Source organism: Cherax quadricarinatus, chromosome 44 (genome assembly GCF_038502225.1).
Source record: "Cherax quadricarinatus isolate ZL_2023a chromosome 44, ASM3850222v1, whole genome shotgun sequence".
NCBI classification, from domain to species: Eukaryota; Metazoa; Arthropoda; class Malacostraca; order Decapoda; family Parastacidae; genus Cherax; species Cherax quadricarinatus.
The window spans coordinates 8,216,762-8,244,261 of record NC_091335.1 but is presented as its reverse complement, the minus strand read 5'-3'; the positions used below and the strand labels follow the sequence as shown (position 1 = coordinate 8,244,261).

At 43.1% G+C, this 27,500-nt stretch overlaps 1 protein-coding gene across 1 annotated transcript in view; it reads left to right on the top strand.

The window, feature by feature from the left end:
- The window catches only part of LOC128697548 (uncharacterized), a gene marked incomplete at its 3' end in the record, with an annotated part of 42,327 nt that extends 15,814 nt beyond the window's left edge, over positions 1–26,513 (top strand). Inside the window, 3 exon segments of the mRNA XM_053789315.2 lie at positions 18,317–18,382; positions 24,556–24,748; positions 25,527–26,513. Coding sequence (XP_053645290.1) covers positions 18,317–18,382; positions 24,556–24,748; positions 25,527–26,513 — 1,246 coding nt within the window.
- Positions 26,514–27,500: the final 987 nt, after the last annotated feature.

Sequence of the window (27,500 nt, the reverse complement as noted above, 5' to 3'; positions counted from 1 at the left end):
CATCTTGCCAGACGATATCAGAAACACTGCTAGGACAAGTGTAGAAGTTTTCAAGAGGAAACTGGACAAGTATCTTCACCACTCGAGAACATTCAAGACAAGAGATGCTAAGCCAATGATGATCCTTTTTAAATCACTTATTCTTTCTAGACTGCAATACTACTGTACATTAACATCCCCATTCAAGGCAGGTGAAATTGCGGAGCTAGAGAATGTATAGAGAACATTTACTGCACGTATAAGTTCCATCAAACACCTTAACTACTGGGAGCACCTAGAAGCACTTGACTTGTACTCACTAGAGCGCAGGCGAGAGATATATCATAATCTACACCTAGAAGATTCTGGAGGGACTGGTCCCTAATATGCACACAGCAGTCGCTCCATACGAAAGCAGAAGACTTGGCAGGCGATGCAACATACCCCCAGTGAAAAGTAGGGACGTCACTGGTACACTAAGAGAAAACAATAAGTGTCCGGGGCCCAAGACTGTTCAACAGCCTACCACCAGCAATAAGGGGCATTACGGGAAAACCCCTGGTTGTCTTTCAAGAGGGAGCTGGACAGATACCTAAAGACGGTGCCGGATCAGCCGGGCTGTGGTTCTTACGTTAGAATGTGTGCGGCCAGCAGTAACAGCCTCGCTGATCAGGCCCTGATCCACCGGGAGGCCTGGTCTTGGACCGGGCAGCGGGGGCCTTGATCCCCGTAATGCCCCCAGGTAGGTGCCAGATCAACCAGGCTATGATGTGTGGGGTATCGGGTGACCAACACTAATAGCCTAGTTGACCAGGCAAGCAGCAGATGAGCTTGGCCCATGGCCGGGTTCCGATGGTAGAAAGACTGTCGGAACTCATCAAAGATATAGTTATATCTGTTTCTGAATACTGAGATGTGATGCTTATGTTTCAGTTGGTCTCGGCAGTATCTAAACCAGTTTGTTGTAAAGACTTAACCGGTTTGGGAATATATATATATATAGTCAGGTGGAAGTGATACTCGTAACGTGATAGTTACTCCAGAGCCACTGGAGTGGCTTCTTCGCCCATGCTGTGATCCTGACTTATAAAAATTAAGTACTCGACTTGTATTAGTTATGCACCGTGGGGGGAGGCATATATTGGAAGGGCAAGTATATCAGAATCGTGCGAGAACATGTCAGCGAGCATATCGCCAGTATATACAAAATTATATTCAAGGGGAAGCGCTAAACCCACAGGGCGCTATACAGTTCTTGGGGAAAGGCAGGCAGTCAGGTTTAATCAGTGAAAGAAGTTAGCTCAAATCCCTTTGGTAAAGAGTCGTTCACAAGCATAAAAGCACCCACCCACCATGATGGTAGAATATACACAAATCTGCTAACATTGTTAACATGAGAACTTAACTGGTCTGTGAGACTCTGCGTGTCTTACCTGGGTGGATCATGACAGACTTCTCACTCTCCTGGGTAGACCGTAAACCACCACTTGGCACTCCACTACCTGGGCTCCCCAAAAACTACCGGTTTGACTTAATTGCTGGAAATTATTTAGAAGGGATACCTTCCCTCTGAATAAAGGTTATTTACTCGGAATATCGCTTAACACCTCAGACTCGACACTTTATCTTGGTCAGTTTTTTATACACACCCAAAAGTATAAATATTGAGCAAAATATATTAATAAATGGGGAAATATAAGGGACCAAGTAATATTAGGAAGAATATACAAGCAAATTTAAAATGTTACATTTACTAGAATATATTATTAAAAAAATTACTCTCCCTTTAGAAAGACGATACCATCATACCTGCCTCCCTTTTTTTTTATTACGTAGTCTGTTAATGGTCTTTAAATCTAGAAAATCACTCCCTATCATTTTACTTTTCCACTTTTCACAATTTAGTTGAATTACTTCATGAGAATATGACATCTTACACTTGTGTCAACGAGTAGGCAGGACAGGCAGAGAGAGCAAGGGCTGGGCACTGCAGAACAAGGCAGTGCAGGGCAAGGTACAGAACCTAAACAACCTTAGAAAGATCATAGACCGCGATAATAAGGGATTCGACACACTGTATGAGGAGATTCAAATGAAAGGCAGTGAGGTAAGAGGAAGTTAAAAATATTAATGAGACGTAGGAACGTTTGTAAATACTTCACGCGTCTCAGTCTGGTAAGCCAGTGGAATGAACTGGATATAGCGGTAGAGATATAAACTTTATACAGTGTCAAGACTCTGTATCATAAGACAAAGCGGCCAGAAACCAGTATTAGTACAAAATGACGGTTAAGAGGCACAGCCAGAAGCTGAGTAACAACCTCACAAACAACTCTGAGAGTTAGTAGGCTTACTAGGTGCTAAGACCATACTCGACTTAGTCGTTAACCTGGATTTTTTTTTGTTATAAAACAAAAATTGAGTACATAATCATTGTACTGTTACCTTGTTCAATGATAGTTACACAGTGGGAACAAGGCTAAGTTTCCCTGTCACATTCCAGCATGCAGGATGGGGCTTATACAAAGTGTTCAAATATGTCAGCCTGAGCTGGGAAACTTGAGGCAGTAAGAATATCGTAAAGTATTCCATCAAGGGTTCATCAGTTACAGGACCCTCAAATATTTCGTTCCAGCATGATTGGAGAGGATGGAGGAGGGGCAGTCGGGAGTCAAGACTAAGGAGAGGCTGGAAATAATGGGGGGGGGGGAGTAGAAGGCGTTCAGATAATGTCCTTTAACTTAAGATTGATACTTGATGTACAACTGGATAGCGCGTCTACCTAGAGATTAACAGACAGTGACTTTTTCACTAATCTTTGGGCTGAATAAACCACTTGTTTAGTTCTTCATATAATCGTAATTACAAGTAATATTGATCAAGTATTTTGTATATAATATCACATATATCAATATAGTTGTAGGAATAAGAGATGTGTGTGTGTGTGTGGTGTGCGTGGCTACGTGTTGGTGGATACTTGGCGGTTTCCGGTACAGCAGGTACCGTCGCACACTTTTATCCTGACGTCTGGGTTGTCTCAGCGCCCACACAGCTCGCCTTTCCTGCCACACCAGTGCTTCACCACTCCACCTTCAACCCGTCCTCCCTCACACCTTGCCTCAACAACAACCTTTTGTTTTGAAGTAAACTCTTTAAGGCACCAACCCGCGATCTATATACTTTCTTGCTCTTTTATTTACTTTGCTTATTGACAGTTAACTAATATATATATATATATATATATATATATATATATATATATATATATATATATATATATATATATATATATATATATATATATATGTATATGTATGTATAAATGATAAACAGAACATTGCAGTTTAAGCAGTCGCACCTACCTGGATATCAACTTTCTTTTTCATATATACAGCCATGCAATTCATGTTACGCAAGCTGTCGGACTGTGCATGATACTACGTCACCTAGACTCATTTTACGCTGTTCATTTTCTTATGCGGGTTTTCCTGTGGTGTCTAAAAATATATCTAGTTGAATCAGTCTTGTTAGGCCGGTATGATCCAGTGGCTAGCACACAGGCCTGAAAGTTTGTTCGACTCGCTTGCCATGGCTTGACCCCTCTCCCCTTTCCCCCACGCGTTCTGTAAGTTCTTTACAAACGTTCACCCAACAAGAAATGAGCAAATTAAATATTCTGCCGCGACACGTTTAGCAGGACAATGTCTGCGGGAGAAAACTTAGCATTCAAACCTGCACGCGTCATGCGGGGTGCGAGAATTGGTAACATTTTGACGGGTGCCGTATTCATAGACAGGAGTGGTATGTTTGATCATGGTCAACTGCATAAGAAGTTTGACAAACTCGTCACGGTGCTGGTGGAGGTTAAAGAGAGAGCAACATTCTATTTGTTTTTCAGCCAGGCTTCACGCCATACATAAAGAACATTGTTTCCAACCAATCAAACGAACGACGCTGCATTATTACCTATCGTTGTTAAGCTCCTCGTGCATTTATTTTGGCTATCGGACATTAAAAATACGAACAGAATCTAAAGCAACTAACATTTTTGAGATTATTGTCCATAAATGCCTAGGTAAAAACAGGTTTTGTTCTTGTAAACTTTTCTCACCTGTTCACGGTTATGAGTTACCAGAAAATCACCTTGCGAGGAAATATTTTTTTTTTTAAGTGTGTATAACATGAATTTAGATATTGGGAGTGTAAGAGAGGGAAGAGGTATTGCAGCAGTGAGGGAGTGTAACAGCCAGGATGAAGGTGGATTTGCTAGCGAGAATTATCAAGAGGTAGGATGCGTCTGAAATACAAACCTGGGGCTGTAAGCTTTGGGATTACAACTCGTATCCTGCCATTCTTGGCCACTCTTCCTTTTCTGGGAATAAAGAATTTCAATATTGTATATGAACACCCCACGGCTCCAAAAAACATGTGAACACTTCCCCCAAAACACGGAGACGCGACAAAAAGCATATCATGAGGACAAGGAAAGTTTATTTATCTGTTGCGAAATTAGTGTGTTGAGCCCGAGCTGTGAAAGTGATTCACGAGGTCTTGTATCGCAGTACTTCACCTTGTCACCTTTCTCTCCATCTTATCCTCCTCCCATCCTTCTTTCTCCCGTTGCAATGTACATACAAGACTGTATTTTGTATACAGTATTAGCTTCTCTATGTGTACTGTTGTTATTCTCCGGTATTATAGTGAATATAAATGTTCTAAAACATGATTATTGACAATTAATCTAGAGCATCAAAATAGCACTCATAGTGAACGAGTGCAGATTTAAAGACGATTATTGGTAAATATTGCTTTGACTGGTAGTTGATTGGCACAAACTACTGTCTTAGATTCAGATACTTTGAATAGATTTGAAAATAGGTCTAATTTATATAATAAGGTCTACGTTATGTCGGCCAGGTTTGCTGCATCATAACCTCTGTAATGGGTAGGTGATACATGGAAGTTCTGAGAACGTGTAGTGTGGTGGTGGTTGTGACTGTTAGTGCAGGTGTAGTGCGAGTGGTTGTGAGAGCAGGTGTAGTGCTAGTGGTTGTGGCTATTATAGCAGGTGTTTTAGTGGTTGTGGTGGGTGTTGGAGACAGTCGTGGGAACTACCTGTGGCCGGATATTCATCGCCGCAGACTGTGATCACCACCACAATCATCAACCTCTGCCCTTCCTCCCCAACACTTCCTTACTACTAACTCGTACATCCTGAAACAACCCCAACTTTAGCTCGTACCTAATTTTTTTCTCATAAAACGATCACTAACATTTTCAAAATTCCGTTTAGATAAAAATTTCCGTAATTTGATTTATTTTGAATAACACTCACTGTCCTGGTTTAAGATTTAACACAGCTACACTCAGCTTTTAGTTAAACGCAAGAAGTTTTTATTGAAAAATTGCATTACAGTTGTAGGTTAAGTTTGACGTGGTTCCTACGGGTGGTATAGTGTTTGCAGTCACGTGACTCGAGCCACTGCGGCCGACATCTTGGCGGTCAAAGACTGTTTTCATATAGTAATTCTGGTATGACTAACCTTTGAAACCAAAACTTATAATAGTAGTATGCCATAAACGTGGAAAACCTGAGAGGAGTATTATCAGCTGACTGTTACAACAGCGGCCAAGAAAACGACGGGGTAGATAAAGAGAACTTCAAAACAAGAGAAATAGTTCCAGTGGAAACGTTATTTAAATTGCTTGTATTCTGTAGATGAATGGTTCATAGAACCGACAAGTTGGTAAATTAGACACACGTGCCTACTTTATCTGCTTGTATTCTCTCAGAGTATTACAGTGCTGACGGCTTCATTCAGGGTAGTGATAACAGAGCTGGAATACACAGATTATTTACGGCCCACATTGAACAAGTAAAGCTTTTAAGTTAGCGGGAATGCCTCAGAAATCGTAAATATGTACTCGTTGAAGCAAAAGAAAGTAATCTAGGACTTGATCTTAAATCTGCGCACTGCCATAACATGCTAGAGTGAGAGATAATAGAAAATGTGGAATAAACCTGGTGAAAGGCAGGAGCGTTATTGGCACAATAAAAGAACAGTTTCAGCATTCGTAGTCTCAGACTTAACATCTGACCAGAAGATATCAGAAACAGCCAGAACAATTGTAGAAGACCTCAAGAGAAAACTCGACAAATACTTTATGCAAGTGCCAGATCAACCAGGCTGTAATGGATATATGAGCCAACGGGCCACCAGCAATAATAGCCTGGTTGACCAAGCAAGCACCTAACAAGCCTGGTCTCGGGCTGGGTTGCGAGGTTAGGAAAGCTCTCGAAACCCATCAAAGATATATCGAAGTTAAAGGGACAGATGTCATTTTAATATAGTATATTTAAACGTAATTTGTAAGTGACGTACGCGGTCAGAGTTCTCCGTATATGCCACAACTACTGCTGTAATAATGTTATTCAGTATAGCAGTAAGTAACCTTGCATACCTTTGATGAGGCTCGTCGTCTGATGCTTACCTGGTCAACCAGGCTGTTGTTGCTGATGGTCCGCTGACCCACATGTCCATCGCAGCCAGGTTGATTTGGCACCTGGTAAAAATGCTTGTCCAGTTTCCTCTTGAAGACCTCTACACTTGTTCCAGCAGTATTTCTGACATCTGGTAAGATATTGAATAGTCTGGGATAACGGTCGTGTGCCCACCGCACCCCTGCTTTTCACTGCTTTTATTTTGCACTTCCTCCTATATTTCTCACTCCAGTAAGTTATGGCAGTGTGCAGATTTAGCATTCTATAAATACTGTGTTTGTTGTAATTCACCAGAGGTAGTTACAGCGTCACTGGCATACGCTTGACCGCCAAATCACAACGGGTGGTGTGTACTTACGTAATTGTGAATGTATAGGTCGATCCATAGCTCCTGGCCTTCCCTTTTAATATTTCTCGACAAGCTTTACTAATTTCCGGCCTTCACAGCTTAACAAGTATTAGGATGTGTGGAGAAGTAGTATGTGAGAAAAGTTAATGGAAGGGGGGAAGGAAAGGCCAGGAAGACGGTTTCCAGTCCGGCAGGAACTACTTACCTACATCCTCTCACGTAGGAGGGTTTTGTATTGTTTCCCACGTACGAAACTACCGCCTGTCATCCGCTCTTAACCTTTGACTCGTGCACTTAACCCCCTTTCTCTATGGTATACTTGTTCTCCTTCATAGTTATACGTAGTTTATCTTTTTAGGTTTAAGGCTTATCCATTGAGGTTTACGTGTACACTAGCATCTAGAACACCTTAATCCTTCAAATAGGGATTACAGTAATCTGTGTATAAATATACACAAATATTGCACATCTCGGTGTATATACCCTAGCTATGAAGACTAAGCTATATCAGAAGGTACCCATTTTGCAAAGAAAAAAGTTGACTAAATTAGCGTGAGGATATCGCAGTTTGACCACACTTGGAGTATCGTATTGCTAATTTGTTGTGAACTGAAAAAATAAAAGTCACGGTCTTGTGACATTTTCTTCAAGAAATTACAGTAATTGTGTTAGTCAAATTCTCAAGCTGCTGACACTGCATATTCGCAAGCACTTTTACTTGTAGTTTACCTGTAAATGATTCCGGAGATCCCTTCCCCTGGTAATTCCATACCAGGTGTCTCTGTAAACTACCTGTGTATCGGACTATTGGTGCTGTGTGTGTACCACCTTGCAGGTGAGAGGAGGAAGTGTGTATGGCACTGTATCAAGTATGGGTGTTTCGTAGCCACTTTAACAGTTCCAGGTCGTAGCCTGTTGGCGAAGAAAAAGACAACGTAAGGTGGTATATGGAACACAAGGAATGTTAAGTTTAACATCTCCGCAAGCTTTGGTTTTTAAATTCTTATTTCAGAAGTACCAAAATGCAGTGTAAATGCTTCGAATCCAGCCATACGTTATCCCTCATGTTACTGGAATACCAAACCCAAGTGAAAGTATTCCTTTTTATAACAAAACTGTCAAATCACACGCAGCACCCATGGATTTTGATACATATAGCCTCCTAAATCTGAGCCTTGAAAGTGGATGACTCGTCACTGTAGCTGGACTTTGAAATTGTTTCGGCTATTTTGTGCGGCAGAAATGTACTTTTGCACTGAAAACTGTGGGAGACTTCAGTACGGCAATCAGGATGTCATCAAGAATTCCATTAAAAGTTAATTAGCTGGAGTTGCTGCTTCATAGGGATTGTCTCTCAGGATATAAAGTGTAAAGTTGAGGATTAATGGGAGTAGTAGTAGCATTGGAGATGGCGAGTGCTGTGAAGGTGTAATGGCCACACTTCCCACAACACCCCTCATCATCATCTCGCATTAACCTATGTGCTACTGCACATAATATGCTGTTTTTATTTTTGTTATTAAACTTAGTAACACCTCACGTTGTGTGGCAGGGAACTGAGGGAGGAAAGTCCAGGTTGGTTGGAGGGGGGGGGGGGTCAGTAGTGCACCTGGCTACCTCTTTGTTAGGTCACGCCCCCATGATCAGCCGCCGGATGTAATGTCGCGCCTTCCCGCCTTCGTAGCCCTCCTTACAATACTCTCAACATTCCTCTACACTTTTAAGATCACACTCTTCCGCGTCATGATGGCCGCAAAAATCGAGTGATTTCACTGGAGTCACCACATTTACCACGGCACGCTGTCTCGATCTATCGAAGGTGGCCCGAGGTGCATTGTGATTACTGCCGCCCGCAACACTCGCCCGCCTGCAACTCAAACACAGTTCAGTTGACTTTATTATTATAGGCCTGGTAACGTTAATTTTGTCATACTCGAACACAATAGTAACACAGCTGAATTGTTCTGGGCCTCACCCGCAACACGGCTTTCTTCGTGTATTCTTGGGATATAGTGTAATTGACCTGGCTTGACAATAAACACTGTCTGGGTTAGCTACCTGCTACCTGGAGTCTACCTGGAGGGCATTCCGGGGATCAACGCCCCCGCGGCCCGGTCCATGACCAGGCCTGGTGGATCAGGGTCTGATCAACGAGGCTGTTACTGCTGGCCGCACGTAGTCCAACGTACGAACCACAACCCAGCTGATCCGGCACTAACTAGGTATCTGTCCAGGTCCCTCTTGAAGATAACCAGGGGGCCTATTGGTAATGCCCCTTATGGCTGGTGGGATCCTGTTGAACAGTCTTGGGCCCCGGACACTTGGTGTTTTCTCTTAGTGTACCAATGGCACCCCTACTTTTCACTGGGGGTATGTTGCATCGCCTGCTAAGTCTTTTGCTTTCGTAGGGAGTGATTTTTGTGTGCATATTGGGGACCAGTCCCTCCAGGATCTTCCAGGTGTAGATTATGATGCATATCTCTCGCCTGCTCTCCAGTGAGTACAAGTCAAATGCTTCCAGGCGTTCCCAGTAGTTAAGGTGTTTGATGGAACATTGTCTAGATCTGCAATTTCACCTGCCTTGAATTGGGAATGTTAATGTACAGCAGTATTCCAGCCTAGAGAGAACAAGTGATTTAAAAAGGATCATCGTTGGCTTGGCATGTCTTGTCTTGAATGTTCTCATTATCCATCCGCTCTATTGTGTAATTAGAGTTCGTAGTATACTCAGTTCTCAATAACGGAGTGGAGGCACCCATACTATTACCAACATACGGTACAGTTCCTTCTGTTGCAACCCTTATCCTCTAAATTGTGAACCTTTATAATCTGACATAACCCTCCCGCATCGCCAATCCTCCACTTCTCCCACGACCAACATACACACCTCTAATTGTCTCACAACCCTGCTAACTCGCAGCCTACCATGGACCCACAGACCAAGTCGTCTCACACCACCGCTATTCATTTCATCCTACCACGACACTCCCGTGTCCACTCCATGGAAGTTAGTTTTATGATGCCCAGGGTATGCTTGTATCCTGAGTATTGGAAGATGCTGAGGTGACTACTATATGGAGTTATATGGTTACCTCAGAATTGAAGACTATTCCGGGGATCACCGTCCCCGCTGCTGTCCCAGAGCAGACCTCTTGGCATGATCAACCAGGCTGTTGGTGCGAGCCACATGAACTTCTCTCTTGCAGAATAATCTAGGGGTTACCTGGAGGTCTATTGGGTAATTCCCCATATATGTGTGTTCTGTTGTCTCTCTTGGGCATAGCGCTCTTGCTTTTCATTGGGGGTATTCTGCACGTTCTGCCGAGCCTCTTGCTTTCTTTGGAAATTATTTAAGTGTGTAGATTTGGGACCAATCTTTCCAGAATTTTCCAGGTGTAAACTGTGATGTGTATTTCTCGCCTTCTCTCCAGAGAGTACAGTTCGAGGGCTAAACTTATGGCATTTCCCAATAATTTAGCTGTTTTTATATATATATATATATATATATATATATATATATATATATATATATATATATATATATATATAATTTTCATTCCCCTTGTTTTTGCTCATTACTCATATTCCTCTTTCATTATATGCCTTTCAAGAGAATATATGTTCAGTACTTGTGATCTATTTATCAAAGATAGATTCCTGTTATTCGATGTAATCTTTGACGTATTTCTTTCCAATACACCCGTTCTGCAGTACGAAAACCAGAACTGCTCCGCGTCACCAGACAGGTTGAGTACAAATAGGAAGCGCCTCTCGCTCGCTGGGTCACCATCTGGAAAAGACCCGGTCCGGAACAACACCAGCCAACCTACTACGTACTAACTTCTCTTTCGCTCAGACGGAGGCTCAAGCCTCCACGTCTTACACTGAATAACTCACACGGGTTTAGCGCTTAATATGAATTATTTTAGGCCGTATTAATATAAATCAAGGGTTTTCATCATTGAATTTTTACATGAAGCAGGATAGCTTGTCATCGCACCTGGGGCCTGGTCTCTTACCATGTTAACAGTGTTAGAAATTGTGGATTTTATGAACGTGTTTTAGTGAATGTGGTTATGTACTAGTATAGTGATGTTTGGTAGTTGTAGTGTGGTATGATACAATGACGGTGGAATGTAAATAAATAGTGGTAATGTGCAGTGTAGTGTAGTGACTAATGTAGTGGCAGTGTTGTGTGTTGTACCGTAATGGCAGTGTAGTGACAGTATAGTGTGATATGTTGGCAGTATGTTAAGGAATGTCAGGGGTGGGGGTGACCCTAGCATGAGGACAAAGGAAGACAGGTAACCCGAATCTGAGAGTGGTGGGTTTATCCTGGCGAGGATGGTTACCTGGAGGTTATTCCGGGGATCAACGCCCCCGCGGCCCGGTCCATGACCAGGCCTCCCGATGGATCAGGGCCTGATCAACTAGGCTGTTACTGCTGGCCGCACGCAGTCCAACGTACGAGCCACAGCCCGGCTGATCCGGCACTGACTTTAGGTATCTGTCCAGCTCTCTCTTGAAGGCAGCCAGGGGTTTATTGGCAATTCCCCTAATGCTTGATGGGAGGCTGTTGAACAGTTTTGGGCCCCGGACACTTATGGTGTTTTCCCTTAGTGTACCAATGGCGCCCCTACTTTTTATTGGGGGCATTTTGCATCGCCTGCCCAGTCTTTTACTTTCGTAGGGAGTGATTTCTGTGTGCAGATTTGGGACCATTCCTTCCAAGATTTTCCAAGTGTAGATTATGATATATCTCTCCCTCCTGCGTTCCAACGAGTACAAGTCAAGTGCTTCCAAGCGTTCCCAGTAGTTAAGGTGCTTGACAGAACTTATACGTGCAGTAAAGGATCTCTGTACACTCTCTAGATCTGCGATTTCACCTGCTTTGAATGGAGATGTTAATGTACAGCAGTATTCCAGCCTAGAGAGAACAAGTGATTTGAAAAGGATCATCATGGGCTTGGCATCTCTCGTTTTGAAAGTTCTCATTATCCATCCTATCATTTTCTTTGCACGTGCGATCGTGGCACTGTTGTGATCCTTGAAAGTGAGATCCTCAGACATTACTACTCCCAGGTCCCTTACATTATTTTTCCGCTCTATTGTATGGCCGGAGTCAGTAGTATACTCTGTTCTAGTTATTATCTCCTCCAGTTTTCCATAACGGAGTAGTTGGAATTTGTCCTCATTGAACATCATATTGTTTACCGTTGCCCACTGGAAAACTTTGTTTATATCTTCTTGGAGGTTAACCGCGTCCTCAGCAGATGACAGCCTCATGCAGATCCTAGTATCATCCGCAAAGGATGATACGGTGCTGTGGTGTATATCTCTGTTTATGTCTGATATGAGGATAAGGAATAAGATGGGGGCGAGTACTGTGCCTTGTGGAACAGAGCTCTTCACTATGGCAGCCTCCGATTTAACTCTGTTGACCACTACTCTTTGTGTTCGATTTGTTAGGAAGTTGAAGATCCATCTCCCCACTTTCCCAGTTATTCCTTTAGCACGTATTTTATGGGCTATTACGCCATGATCGCATTTGTCAAATGCTTTTGCAAAGTCTGTGTATATTACATCTGCATTCTGATTTTCTTCCAGTGCATCCAAGGCCATGTCATAGTGATCCAGTAGTTGTGAGAGGCAGGAGCGACCTGCCCTGAACCCATGTTGCCCTGGATTGTGCAGATTTTGGGAATCCAGGTGATTTGCAATCCTGCTTCTTAGCACTCTTTCAAAGATTTTTATGATGTGGGACGTCAGAGCTATTGGTCTATAGTTCTTAGCTAATGCTTTGCTGCCACCTTTATGGAGTGGGGCTATATCCGTTGTTTTAAGTGACTGTGGAATTTCACCCATGTCCAAGCTCCTCCTCCATAGTGTACTTAGGGCACGCGAGAGGGGTTTCTTGCAGTTCTTAATGAAAACAGAGTTCCACGAGTCTGGGCCCGGGGCTGAGTGCATAGGCATGTTGTCAATGGCTTTTTCGAAATCTATCGGAGTTAGGGTAATGTCGGAAATCTGGCATACATTTATGGAGTTTTGAGGCTCATTCATGAAGAAATCATTTGGGTCGTCGATCCTCAGACCGATTAGTGGTTCACTAAACACAGAGTCGTACTGGGATTTCAATATTTCACTCATTTCCTTGTTGTCATCTGTGTAAGTCCCATCCTGTCTGAGTAAGGGCCCGATACTAGATGTGGTATTTGCCTTGTTTTTGGCATATGAAAAGAAATATTTTGAATTTCTTTCAATTTCACTAATAGCTTTAAGCTCCTCCTGCCTCTCCTGGTTCCTGTAAGAGTCATTTAGCTTAAGTTCGATAGTTTCCACTTCCCTGGTCAGCGCCTCCTTTCGTGTATCAGATATTCTAGCACTCCTGAGGAGCTCAGTGACTCTTCGTCGTCTTCTGTAGAGGGAGCGTCTTTTTCTCTCCAGTTTACTCCTGCTCTTCTTCTTTCTTAGGGGAATATGCCTAGAACATGCTTCGGCTACCAGGAAGTTGATCCTTTCAAGGCACTGGTTTGGATCCATGTCATTTAAGACATCTTCCCAACATGTTTCGTTTAGGACATGGTTTACCTGGTCCCAGTTGATGTTCTTGTTGTTGAAATTGTATTTTGTGAAGACACCTTCACAGGTACATGCATTCTGCTGTTCAGGACCCCTATGCATGTACGTCTGGACTTCGATTAGATTGTGATCGGAATTAGTTGTTTTTGATATTCTTATGTCTCTTATCAGGTCCTCATTATTTGTGAAGATAAGGTCAAGTGTGTTTTCTAGTCTTGTTGGCTCCACTATCTGCTGGCTTAAGGTGTGTTTTTCGCAGAGACTTAGTAGCTCATGTGTGTGTGACCTTTCATCTGCGCTACCTCCGGGGATTGTTTCAGCTATAACATTATTTGCTACATTCTTCCATTTTGTATGCCTTAGGTTGAAATCACCAAGCAGTAAGATGTTTGGGGATGGAGCTGGAAGGTTTTCCAAACAGTAATCGATTTTCAGTAGCTGTTCCTTGAACTGTTGTGAGGTTGCATCTGGTGGCTTGTATACAACCACAATGACTTCTGTGAAGGCTGCAAACATTGCATTCGACTCCTCTAGAAGTCCACTGATAAAAGGTATTTTGTTGTTGGTGGATGGCTTAAGGCCCTGTATATTAGCAAATATGAACGAGGTTGTATTCTGTGTTTGTTGGGGGATTTTGTTATTGGCATCAGTAGTTGTAATTCTGGAGGGCCATGGGTGGCCACTGGCTGCGCCTCCAGTCCAACAAGGCTCCAAGGTGGTGGACTATTTTTGTTATTTCCTTCCATTTTCTTTTTTCGTTTCCTGCCACTAAAAAATCACCTGGAGTTGGGTTGTCGTAGCTACTATTGTTTGTCTTGTGGGGTCTGTGCCTCCTGGTCCCTTTTAGATGGTATGCAGGGCACTCGATGTTGTAACACTGCTTCTGGAGGACCGAGGAGTGGCACATTTTTGGGTGAAAGAAAGTACAGGAAGAAGAACGACACACTCCTTTAGTGCTTTAGTGCTCCTATGTGGTGCTTGTCTAGTCAACCAGGCTGTTGCTATTGGCGTCCCGCTGGCCCACAAATCCAACACAGCATGGTTGATCCGGCGCTATGTGGAGATACTTATCCACTTGCTTGTTGAAGACTTCTACACTTGTCTCTGCAGTTTCTGATATCTCCTGATAAGATGTTGAATAGTCTGGGACCACGGAAGTTACTGTAACCTCCAGCTACTGGGGCCGAGTTTTGAGTCATCTGATGAGATAGTTGTTATATATCTGCCTCGCATCTATGTATGGAGACAGCGTCAACAGTGGGTCACTTCTTCTCCAAAACGTCAGGTGCACCTTCAACCATCGCATTGAATATGCACATGAGGCCCTGTGTACAATTTAATATAATCATATATACACTCTTTATTTTGTTTTGTTTGTGACCAATAGGCCCCTGGCTGCCTTCAAGAGGGAGCGGGACATACTTAAAGTCGGTGCCGGATCAGACGGGGCTGTGGTTCGTACGTTGGACTACGTGCGGCCAGCAGTAACAGGTTGGTTGATCAGGTCCTGATCCACCGGGAGGCCTGGTCGTGGACCGGGCCTCGGGGGCGTTGATCCCCGGAATACCCTCCAGGTAGACTCCAGGCCAGACAGGTAGTATTTGTAGAAGTAATGTTGTGGTAAGTGGTATTAATACGAGGCAAGTGAGTTGGTTACTTAGATGTTATGGCGTGTTCTGTTATCCAGGTACTGCACGCTGAGGTGGGTTTGACGGACTCTTGACACGTGCTTTGTTATGGAACACTGGCCAGAGGAGCCAGGTACCTTCCCTGGTGGTGCAGCCTTGCCCTGGGCAAGGTGGTGGCAGCTGTTAAATACTTCCTTCCACACACTTGTTTATCCAGGCCCAGACCTGCCATAAATGCGCCGCTCACCAAGCATTACCTAGGCTCGAGGATACGGATACATTACCACCTGGTAAAAATGAGCTTTTATTTTCTGGCACACTTCAGTAACAGTTTTGAACAGGATTTGCAAATAAACTTCGACTCCGTGCTGCAGGAACAGAAAAATGAATTAAAGATCAGCAATGTTGCCAAATATATCTCGGAGAAGGTTGGTGTTAGGATGGGCGGGCACTGAGTGGTAGTTCAAATAATGACTTTGGAAGAGAAGTGAAATATAATACAGGGTGTTTCAAAATGATGAAACCCAATTTCACAGCATTCTGCTTTGAAATTGGATCCATCTTTTTATAGCACCCTGTAGTTGTTTATGGGATTATTGCCATTACAAATATCTGTAAGAAGATGCTACTGTTTTGCTAGTATTAGTAAGCATATTAGAGAAGGTGTTTAACAGTTAAACCGGTTCTTAGCTGAAGTTTATCTGGAGAGTGATCCGAGGATCAGTGCCCCCACAGCTCGGTCCGGTGGATGGCCTGATCAACCAGGCTGTTGGTACTAGCTGCATTAAGTCCGACTAACGCTCCACAGAACAGTTGAGGAACTTGTAAATTTCCCTCTCTTGAAGACAGCCAGGGGTCTGTTGGTAATCTCCTTATATGGATGAAAGGAGTGTTGAAAAGTTTGGGTCCCTCCACACTTATTTTTTCCTTAGGGTACTCATTATACCCCTGGTATTTATGGGGCATTTTGTATGACCTTCCAATAGTACACGCGCGCGCACCTGAAGGGGGGGGGTCAGTGCCTGTGTAGTTCTGTCCTACACCAGGCCTTGGAGACCGCACCTGAAGGGGGGGGGTCAGTGCCTGTGTAGTTCTGTCCTACACCAGGCCTTGGAGACCGCACCTGAAGGGGGGGGGGTCAGTGCCTGTGTAGTTCTGTCCTACACCAGGCCTTGGAGACCGCACCTGAAGGGGGGGTCAGTGCCTGTGTAGTTCTGTCCTACACCAAGCCTTGGAGACCGCACCTGAAGGGGGGGTCAGTGCCTGTGTAGTTCTGTCCTACACCAGACCTTGGAGACCGCACCTGAAGGGGGGTCAGTGCCTGTGTAGTTCTGTCCTACACCAGGCCTTGGAGACCGCACCTGAAGGGGGGGTCAGTGCCTGTGTAGTTCTGTCCTACACCAGGCCTTGGAGACCGCACCTGAAGGGGGGGTCAGTGCCTGTGTAGTTCTGTCCTACACCAGGCCTTGGAGACCGCACCTGAAGGGGGGGGGGTCAGTGCCTGTGTAGTTCTGTCCTACACCAGGCCTTGGAGACCGCACCTGAAGGGGGGGTCAGTGCCTGTGTAGTTCTGTCCTACACCAAGCCTTGGAGACCGCACCTGAAGGGGGGGGGGTCAGTGCCTGTGTAGTTCTGTCCTACACCAGGCCTTGGAGACCGCACCTGAAGGGGGGGTCAGTGCCTGTGTAGTTCTGTCCTACACCAGGCCTTGGAGACCGCACCTGAAGGGGGGGTCAGTGCCTGTGTAGTTCTGTCCTACACCAAGCCTTGGAGACCGCACCTGAAGGGGGGGTCAGTGCCTGTGTAGTTCTGTCCTACACCAGGCCTTGGAGACCGCACCTGAAGGGGGGGTCAGTGCCTGTGTAGTTCTGTCCTACACCAGGCCTTGGAGACCGCACCTGAAGGGGGGCTCAGTGCCTGTGTAGTTCTGTCCTACACCAGGCCTTGGAGACCGCACCTGAAGGGGGGGGGGTCAGTGCCTGTGTAGTTCTGTCCTACACCAGGCCTTGGAGACCGCACCTGAAGGGGGGGGGTCAGTGCCTGTGTAGTTCTGTCCTACACCAGGCCTTGGAGACCGCACCTGAAGGGGGGGTCAGTGCCTGTGTAGTTCTGTCCTACACCAGGCCTTGGAGACTACACCAGGCCTTGGAGACCGCACCTGAAGGGGGGGTCAGTGCCTGTGTAGTTCTGTCCTACACCAGGCCTTGGAGACCGCACCTGAAGGGGGGGGGTCAGTGCCTGTGTAGTTCTGTCCTACGCCAGGCCTTGGAGACCGCACCTGAAGGAAGGGGGTCAGTGCTTGTGTAGTTTGTCCTACACCAGGCCTTGGAGACCGCACCTGAAGGGGGGGGGGTCAGTGCCTGTGTAGTTTTGTCCTACACCAGGCCTTGGAGACCGCACCTGACGGGGGGGGGAGGTCAGTGCCTGTGTAGTTCTGTCCTACACCAAGCCTTGGAGACCGCACCTGAAGGGGGGGTCAGTGCCTGTGTAGTTCTGTCCTACACCAGGCCTTGGAGACCGCACCTGAAGGGGGGGGAGTCAGTGCCTGTGTAGTTCTGTCCTACACCAGGCCTTGGAGACCGCACCTGAAGGGGGGGGGGTCAGTGCCTGTGTAGTTCTGTCCTACACCAGGCCTTGGAGACCGCACTTGAAGGGGGGGTCAGTGCCTGTGTAGTTGTCCTACACCAGGCCTTGGAGACCGCACCTGAAGGGGGGGGTCAGTGCCTGTGTAGTTCTGTCCTACACCAGGCCTTGGAGACCTGCATACAAAAACATGTTATCTTTTACATGCACAGTGTGCACACTTGTGCATTTGTGTGTGCATGTCATGTTTGGTGTGTGCACATTTGTGTGTGTAGTCACCTATGTGGTTGCAAGGATCAAGTCACAGCTGGTGTGTCTGTATGTGTGTAAATATCAAGGGCTCCTTCAGTACAAAAATAAATAAAATAGAAGACTTTACCACTACTGCTGCTGCTTGTGCCTAAGTCAGTCTTTTCTCGATTTTGACACTGATAACGCATCCGTAGCGAAATATTCGATTGATTTATTTCTGTTCATCTGACGTTTTGACAAAGCAAGTTGTTAGTGCAAGCATTTTGCAGTTCAGTATCCTTAATACACAACACATGGTACAATTATTTTTCCTTTTACTTTTTAAATTTCCATATATTGTGAGAGGGAAGTGAAATCCTTAAACTCTAGAGTAATAGCCTAAATACTTAATAAAGTTGTTTCCATAAAACAAATGTTTATTTTTTTTTGTTTTTGTTACAGGGTGTTAATCAGGACAAGTTAGGAATCTACATAAAGAGTGTGGTTCCTGGAGGTGCTGCAGACCAGGTCAGTACAAGCTCAACCCTGTAATGGCAACAAGGACCCTGAGGTCAGGTAACAGGTTTCACTGTTAGCATAGTATCTTTCTCTCTACTACTCAGCTTAATTGTTCATCCTTTAAGGACAGTGGTTGTAATGGTCTCTATAAATTCTTTAAAGGCCATTCTGCCCTTACCCTTACCCAAAAAGTGTGTGCTAGTATTCAGCATCTATAAATCCTGAAATGATTGGTTGTGGCACAAAAATACCATTGTTTCTTCCATGAAGAAGTTGTAAGTTTACCAGTAGAGAGCACTTAAAACCAAATATACCATTGTTCAGTTCCCAGCTGGGGTGAAAAGTGTGGGCAAGTCTCCTTAAACTTGCTGTACCCTGTTCACCTTGTAAATAGGCACCTAGCCTCTAGTCAACTGATGTAGGTCGCATTCTGGTCTTTGAATGGAAGATGGAAGTTTAACTACCATAAGCCATCGTTATGGCTTGCATTATCAGTTAAAATAGCCCAACTCTCATTACCAGCCACAAGTAAACTGGTAATATTGTAAGAAGCTTTGTAATACTGTAATGGCACTGCATTACTACCCTAAAATAAGTCCACCCAGATTTTGGTACTACGTATATTCACTAGATTTTAGGGATCAGGATTCATACAACACAAGCCATCATAGCCCTTGTAAAGCAGCAGGAGCAACAAAATAAACAATAGCTCTATATTTTTATATTATTTTAATCTTTTTCTGTCTTGGGCACTCATAACATGGGTATAACACTATAATGCCTCTACTAAACAATGAACTCATCTCTGATGAGGGATAGGAGGAGTGGCAGAAGGTATGAAATTGTAATTGACAAGTTAGATAAGATTGGGTGGTTGTTTTTTAAATTAAAACAATTAGTTTTAAGGAGATACAGGGTGTACATCTCAGAATAGCCTTTGGGAATGCTCAATGAAGAATCCTTTAAGACTTTACACACAATGATTGTGAGGCCCATCTTAGAATAGGCAGTACTATAGCCATAGAACCCCCATCTGAGCTAGCACATTCAGAGGTTTGAAAAGGTAATCGCAACCAGACAATACCCAAAACTGAGGGAAGTGCATTATGAGAAGAGACATAATGATATTGATGCTGGAAGAGAGGATGATAAGCGGAAATGTAATTACATCAAACGAGATACCTAGAGGTTAATAGGAACAGACTATTTGAAATGCAAGGATCAAAAACAAGGGAACATAGATGGATGCCAGAAATGAACGAGTCTTGTCAGGTTAATGAGGAATAAGAATAAGTTGGATACAGAAGTGATGGAGGCAAATTTGGTACACAGTTTTAAGGGAAGGGCAGGAACCAGTAATGCCATGTGTTGATGCTTAAGAGGCAGAGCCAGGAGCCATGACCCAACTCCTGCAAACATAAATTGGCGAGTACATTCTGGGGTCAGAAGTCTACCATTAACCAAGTGAGAAAAATGGAGACTGTAATTTTTATTATTATTATTATTATTATTATTATTATTATTATTATTATATAAAACTACAATGTAGTAGTAGTAGGTTGGTAGACACCAACCACCCAGGGTGGTACTACCGTCCTGCCAAGTGAGTGTAAAATGAAAGCCTGTAATTGTTTTACATGATGGTAGGATTGCTGGTGTCTTTTTTTCCCCGTTTCATAAACATGCAAGATTTCAGGTACGTCTTACTACTTCTACTTGCACTTCGGTCACACTACACATACATGTACACGTTTATGTATACAAACTCGTCTGAGTTTTCTTTGATTGTATCTTAATACTTCTTGTAGTAGTAGGCCTTGGACAGAGATGTGTGATGTCACCTTGGTTGTTTAATATATATATTGATGGGGTAGCAAGAGAAGTAAATGCGAGGGTCTTGGCAAGAGGCGTGGAGTTAAAATATAAAGAATCACACACAAAGTGGGAGTTGTCACAGTTGCTCTTTGCTGATGACACTGTGCTCTTGGGAGATTCTGAAGAGAAGTTGCAGAGGTTGGTGGATGAATTTGGTAGGGTATGTAAAAGAGGAAAATTAAAAGTGAATACAGGAAAGAGTAAGGTTATGAGGATAGCAAAAAGATTAGGTGATGAAAGATTGGATATCAGATTGGAGGGAGAGAGTATGGAGGAGGTGAATGTATTCAGATATTTGGGAGTGGACGTGTCAGCGGATGGGTCTGTGAAAGATGAGGTGAATCATAGAATTGATGAGGGGAAAAGGGTGAGCAGTGCACTTAGGAGTCTGTGGAGACAACTTTGTCCTTGGAGGCAAAGAGGGGGAATGTATGAGAGTATAGTTTTACCAACGCTCTTATATGGGTGTGAAGCATGGGTGATGAATGTTGCAGCGAGGAGAAGGCTGGAGGCAGTGGAGATGTCATGTCTGAGGGCAATGTGTGGTGTGAATATAATGCAGAGAATTCATAGTTTGGAAGTTAGGAGGAGGTGCGGGATTGCCAAAACTGTTGTCCAGAGGGCTGAGGAAGGGTTGTTGAGGTGGTTCGGACATGTAAAAAGAAAAAGAAGAAAACCGTCAAAGTGGGATGTTTGAATGTGCGTGGATGTTGTGCCTACTAAAAAGAATGATAAGAAAGAGATGATTGTGGATGTTATGAATGAGAAGAAGCTGGATGTCCTGGCTTTAAGTGAAACAAAGCTGAAGGGGGTGGGAGAGTTTCAGTGGGGAGAAATAAATGGGATTAGGTCAGGGGTTTCAAATAGAGTTAGAGCTAAAGAAAGAGTAGCAATAATGTTGAAGGATAAGTTATGACAGGAAAAGAGAGAATATAAATGTATAAATTCAAGGATTATGTGGTGTAAAATAAGGGTTGGATGTGAAAAGTGGGTTATAGTAAGTATTTATGCACCTGGAGATGAGAGAAGTGTAGATGAGACAGAGAGAGATTTTGGGAAATGTTGAGCAAGTGCATGGGGAGTTTTGAACCAAGTGAGAAAGTTCTTGTGGTTGGGGATTTCAATGCTAATGTGGGTAAAAATGTTGTGGAGGGAGTAGTAGGTAAATTTGGGGTGCCAGGGGTAAATGAAAATGGGGAGCCTTTAATTGAGCTCTGTATAGAAAGAGGCTGGTAATAAGTAATACATATTTTATGAAAAAGAGGTTAAATAAGTATACAAGGTATGATACAGCATGTAATGAAAGTAGTTTGTTAGATTATTTATTGGTGGATAAAAGGTTGATGGGTAGGCTTCAGGGTGTACATGTTTATAGAGGGGCAACTAATATATCTGATCATTATTTAGTTGTAGCTACAGTTAGAATAAGAGGTAGATGGGACAAAAGGAAAATGGCAACAACAATGAAGAGAGAGGTGAAAGTGTATAAACTAAGGGAGGAGGAAGTTAGGGTGAGATATAAGCAACTATTGGCAGAAAGGTGGGCTAGTGTAAGTCTGAGTAGTGGAGGGAGAAGGGGGTTGAAGAGGATTGGAATAGTTTTAAAAATGCTGTATTAGAATGTGGGGCAGAAGTCTGTGTTTATAGGAGGGTGGGTGCAGGAGGAAAGAGGAGTGATTGGTAGAATGATGAAGTAAAGGGTGTGATAAAAGAGAAAAAGGTAGCTTATGAGAGGTTTTCACAAAGCAGAAGTGTTATAAGAAGAGTAGAGTATATGGAGAGTAAAAGAAAGGTGAAGAGAGTGGTGAGAGAGTGCAAAAGGAGAGCAGATGATAGAGTGGGAGAGGCACTGTCAAGAAATTTTGATGAAAATAAGAAAAAAAATTGGAGTGAGATAAACAAGTTAAGAAAGCCTAGGGAACGAATGGATTTGTCAGTTAAAAACAGAGTAGGGGAGTTAGTAGATGGGGAGCTGGAGGTATTGGGTAGATGGCGGGAATATTTTGAGGAACTTTTAAATGTCGATGAAGAAAGGGAGGCGGTAATTTCATGCACTGGCCAGGGAGGTATAACATCTTTTAGGAGTGAAGAAGAGCAGGATGTGAGTGTGGGGGAGGTGCGTGAGGCATTACGTAGAATGAAAGGGGGTAAAGCAGCTGGAACTGACGGGATCATGACAGAAATGTTAAAAGCAGGGGGGATATAGTGTTGGAGTGGTTGGTATTTTTGTTTAATAAATGTATGAAAGAGGGGAAGGTACCTAGGGATTGGCAGAGAGCATGTATAGTTCCTTTATATAAAGGGAAGGGGGACAAAAGAGATTGTAAAAATTATAGGGGAATAAGTTTACTGAGTATACCAGGAAAAGTGTACAGTAGGGTTATTATTGAAAGAATTAGAGGTAAGACAGAGAGTAGGATTGCAGATGAGCAAGGAGGCTTTAGAGTGGGTAGGGGATGTGTAGATCAAGTGTTTACATTGAAGCATATATGTGAACAGTATTTAGATAAAGGTAGGGAAGTTTTCATTGCATTTATGGATTTAGAAAAGGCATATGATAGAGTGGATAGGGGAGCAATGTGGCAGATGTTGCAAGTATATGGAATAGGTAGTAAGTTACTAAATGCTGTAAAGAGTTTTTATGAGGATAGTGAGGCTCAGGTTAGGGTGTGTAGAAGAGAGGGAGATTACTTCCCGGTAAAAGTAGGTCTTAGACAGGGATGTGTAATGTCACCATGGTTGTTTAATATATTTATAGATGGGGTTGTAAAAGAAGTAAATGCTAGGGTGTTGGGGAGAGGGGTGGGATTAAATTATGGGGAATCAAATACAAAATGGGAGTTGACACAGTTACTTTTTGCTGATGATACTGTGCTTATGGGAGATTCTAAAGAAAAGTTGCAAAGGTTAGTGGACGAGTTTGGGAGGGTGTGTAAAGGTAGAAAGTTGAAAGTGAACATAGATAAGAGTAAGGTGATGAGGGTATCAAATGATTTAGATAAAGAAAAATTGGATATCACATTGGAGAGAGGGAGTATGGAAGAAGTGAATGTTTTCAGATATTTGGGAGTTGACGTGTCAGCGGATGGGTTTATGAAGGATGAGGTTAACCATAGAATTGATGAAGAAAAAAGGTGAGTGGTGCATTGAGGTATATGTGGAGACAAAAAACGTTATCTATGGAGGCAAAGAAGGGAATGTATGAAAGTATAGTGGTACCAACACTCTTATATGGGTGTGAAGCTTGGGTTGTAAATGCTGCAGCGAGGAGGCGGTTGGAGGCAGTGGAGATGTCCTGTCTAAGGGCAATGTGTGGTGTAAATATTATGCAGAAAATTCGGAGTGTGGAAATTAGGAGAAGGTGTGGAGTTAATAAAAGTATTAGTCAGAGGGCTGAAGAGGGGTTGTTGAGGTGGTTTGGTCATTTAGAGAGAATGGATCAAAGTAGAATGACTTGGAGAGCGTATAAATCTGTAGGGTAAGGAAGGTGGAGTAGGGGTTGTCCTTGAAAAGGTTGGAGGGTGGGGGTAAAGGAGGTTTTGTGGCTTGGACTTCAAGCAAGTGTGTGTGAGCGTATTAGATAGGAGTGAATGGAGATGAATGGTTTTTGGGACCTGACGAGCTGTTGGAGTGTGAGCAGGGTAATATTTAGTGAAGGGATTCAGGGAAACCGGTTATTTTTATATAGCCGGACTTGAGTACTGGAAATGGGAAGTACAATGCCTGCACTTTAAAGGAGGGGTTTGGGATATTGGCAGTTTGCAGGGATATGTTATACGTATATCTTTATATATGCTTCTAAACTGTTGTATCTGGGCACCTCTGCAAAAACAGTGATTATGTATAAGTGAGGTTAATGTGTTGAATGATGAAAGTATTTTCTTTTTGGGGATCTTCTTTCTTTTTGGGTCACCCTGCCTCGGTGGGAGACACCGACTTGTTGAAAAAAAAAATGATTTTAATGTGTTGCTTTCTGTATCCTCTTGCTAATATTGAGATAATCTGAAATTTTATGTGATTAAACACCCCTCAAGGGAGGTGCTGTGATGCCAGTGAGGAGTTCTTGATCCAAGGAATTGGACCTGTCCTTCCCTTGGAGTGAGCCTAAGTGCCTCCTTTTTCCTAGACACTATACGACTCATATGAGTTTAGTGCTTCCTATATTAATAATAATAATTTGTGACTTCTAGATTAGACTTAAACAAAAGTATTAATTGTTAGTTTTTAAAAAAATTATAAAATGTGTACTCTTGTACTCAAGATAGGTACTCTAACAATATAAGAACTAACGTGAGCTTCTTTAACAGGATGGGCGACTGCAAGCAGGAGATCAGCTTTTATCAGTGGATGGAAAATCCCTGATTGGTATCACCCAAGAGCGTGCAGCAGAGTACATGATGGAAACTGGTCCAGTGGTGACCTTAGAAGTGGCTCGACAAGGAGCTATTTACCATGGATTGGCTACAATCCTCTCTCAGCCATCGCCACATGTTAATCGAGGTGAGACGAGATTTATTGTTAGTTATGAATACTCTTAACTATATTGTAGTAAATTTAAATTTTCTGGAAAGCATTTTCCAAGGAGCCTTCTATTTGCAGATGCAGTAGAATAAACAGCATGTGCATAACACTCAAGTATAATTGATATCATGGCTTTTACTAACATAATTCTGCAGAGCAGTGCTTCATTGTCAATGTGTTCAAACAAAGGATTTTAGTATGGTGGGAGATATGATTTATACACTAACTAGTGTTGAGATTAATTTTGACTACTGCCTTTTTGAGACTAGTACAGTTCAGAGAAAAAGAACATGAAATCCTTTACTAAATCAGATTTTTTGGAATATGTACTTTCAACTTGGCAGTCAGATAGAGGGGATTTGAAATGTGACACTGTCCTAATGTTAATGATAAATTTTCTTTCATACTGCATGACATATATGGATTTCAGCCAAGTTTTTGTCGTGCATGTTAACTTGCAGGAACTACTGTATTACTAACACACACACTTGCTAAACACTAAGAGTTATTAGTTTGTATTTGCATGATAAATGTCCTTGGTAACAGCAAGACTTAGGGTAAAGGTTATTTAATATACAGGTCCTTGTGTTGACAGTACATATGTACTTCATTTTGTAATGAATAGTCTCCTGTAGATGTATTTTTCATTGTGATAAAACATTTAAATATTTGTGTAAGGCATGTTTAAATGTGTTGCTTTGCCAAAGGTATATAGCTAACAAGATTATGATGCTAAGCTAACCACTAACTGTTCTAGCATCCCTGCGGAAGATGCGTCCTCGGGCAGAGGAGGCTCCTCGTGCTGCCATGACTAACAGCCAGTCCACGCCTAACATGGGCGGGTACAACGAGCGGCTGGTGGATTGGAATCAGCCCCCTCGCCAGCATCCCCTCCCCCCAACCTCCTCCCACAGCTCTGTGATGGCCAGATCTAGCCCCAATCTGGCAGCTCCAGTTGAAGGTACAGATGTGAACCATTTGGCCTCGGCTCCTACTAACAAGCCAGCCTACGCTCAATCCAAGCTGTCCCCTTTACGTACCTCCCTTCCTAATTTGGGGCCCTCTATTCTTCCTCTTTATCCTCCTCCACTCATATCTGTCATTCCTTCTGAGCGGGTAGAGGTTGGTATCGAGCACCGCACGATGGATCATACTCGCAGTAATCCTAATTTGCCAAAATATACTTTTACCCCTCCATCAGAAACGAGCTCAACCTCCTGTAATGTATCCACCTCCTCATCCTCGTCAACGTCTTCATCATGGAGACAACACCAGCGAGATGTAGGTCATGGAGCTGGGTGTGCTGCTATCAGAAGAGGCTCTGGTCCACCTAGCTTGATAGCTGATGGTGGTATAGACCTCAGTTGTCACATGCATGATGATGCTAAGCCTTGGCGCAGCCTAGTTGATGTTTCTGTAAAAGGGAATGTTGACAATACTCTAGATGATTACTGTGAAAGGACCCCTACAACCACTAGTCCAATGAACACAGAGCATCCTATAATCCCCCAACTGGTTTCTCGTGTATCTTGTCCTCTCCTACCATCTCGTCCAGCTGTGTGCCCTTCCAGTGAAATTTATTCAATCAGGCGCCGTCCTAATTTGCGTCATCAGATGAGCATAGCTCCTTCTATAGCACAGTCTTCTCCTTCCCTCCTGTTGGTCCACTCCCCCCCTTCTACCCCTCCTCCATCACAGGCGAATTCTCTGCAGCTGCAACAAACATCTAGTGCCGCCCCCATCGGTAACTGAGTGAGCCCCCGTGGCACAGTGAGAACCTTCTGCTTCTCTCTGTCAGCACCCTCTGTGTGAACTTTGCATGTTTCCACCTGCCCCAATGCTAATTCATTGTGAACATGCCATATCGTATCATTTTCACGAATACTGAATGTACTTTCTTGCAGCACGTAATTTAAGAGTACAGTACAATTATTTTTATAACAGTATTATCAGCACACTTCTGGCAAGACAACTATTGAATGAGTGATGGTGACTCTTTTTTGGGGGGGAGGGGGGACCCTGCATTGGTGGGAGGTAACCAGTGTGTTGAAAAATAAATCGCCAGTGTGGAACCATTCCTCAAGTTCAAGATAAGATATATGATGGGTGACATAGTATTCAGTTCACTACCCACTCAGATTCGGGACAAAGCCTTGTTCATTATGAATATTTCATCAAATCTCCATACTCCATACTTATGCAGTACAATATACTGTATACTGCACTATAGTACTAGAAAATGATTGAAATGGCCATTCTTTTTATTTATTATACTTGCATAATGCAATAGTGCATCTGTAAGCAAATTTTGCACATGTTTCATTAAATATTTTCTCAATACTGTAATACATAATTAATATATAATTTTGTTAGGGGCTCTCGCTTGCTTTTCAGAGATTTTGTAAGTACTAGTAGTAAATATCTTCACTGATTTGTTATAATTAAAACTACTGGGCTTTCCACAACTGAAATTGAACTTTCATGGCTGTAACATAATGTACGGGGCAGGAATGGATGATTATTCTGCACGGTTTTGCATGCACATAGTTATTCCCTACTAACACTTTTTATTTATTTTTTTTTTCTCTCCATTTTTTCCATTTTTGGATTCTGTCTTAGAAATTTTTTACTACAAAAGCATTTTTTGCATATTGTTTACCATACACTATTTTTTTTTGTCAGATATGTATGTAGTCTGAGTTTATATAGTAGTCAGTGTTAAAAAGCAGAT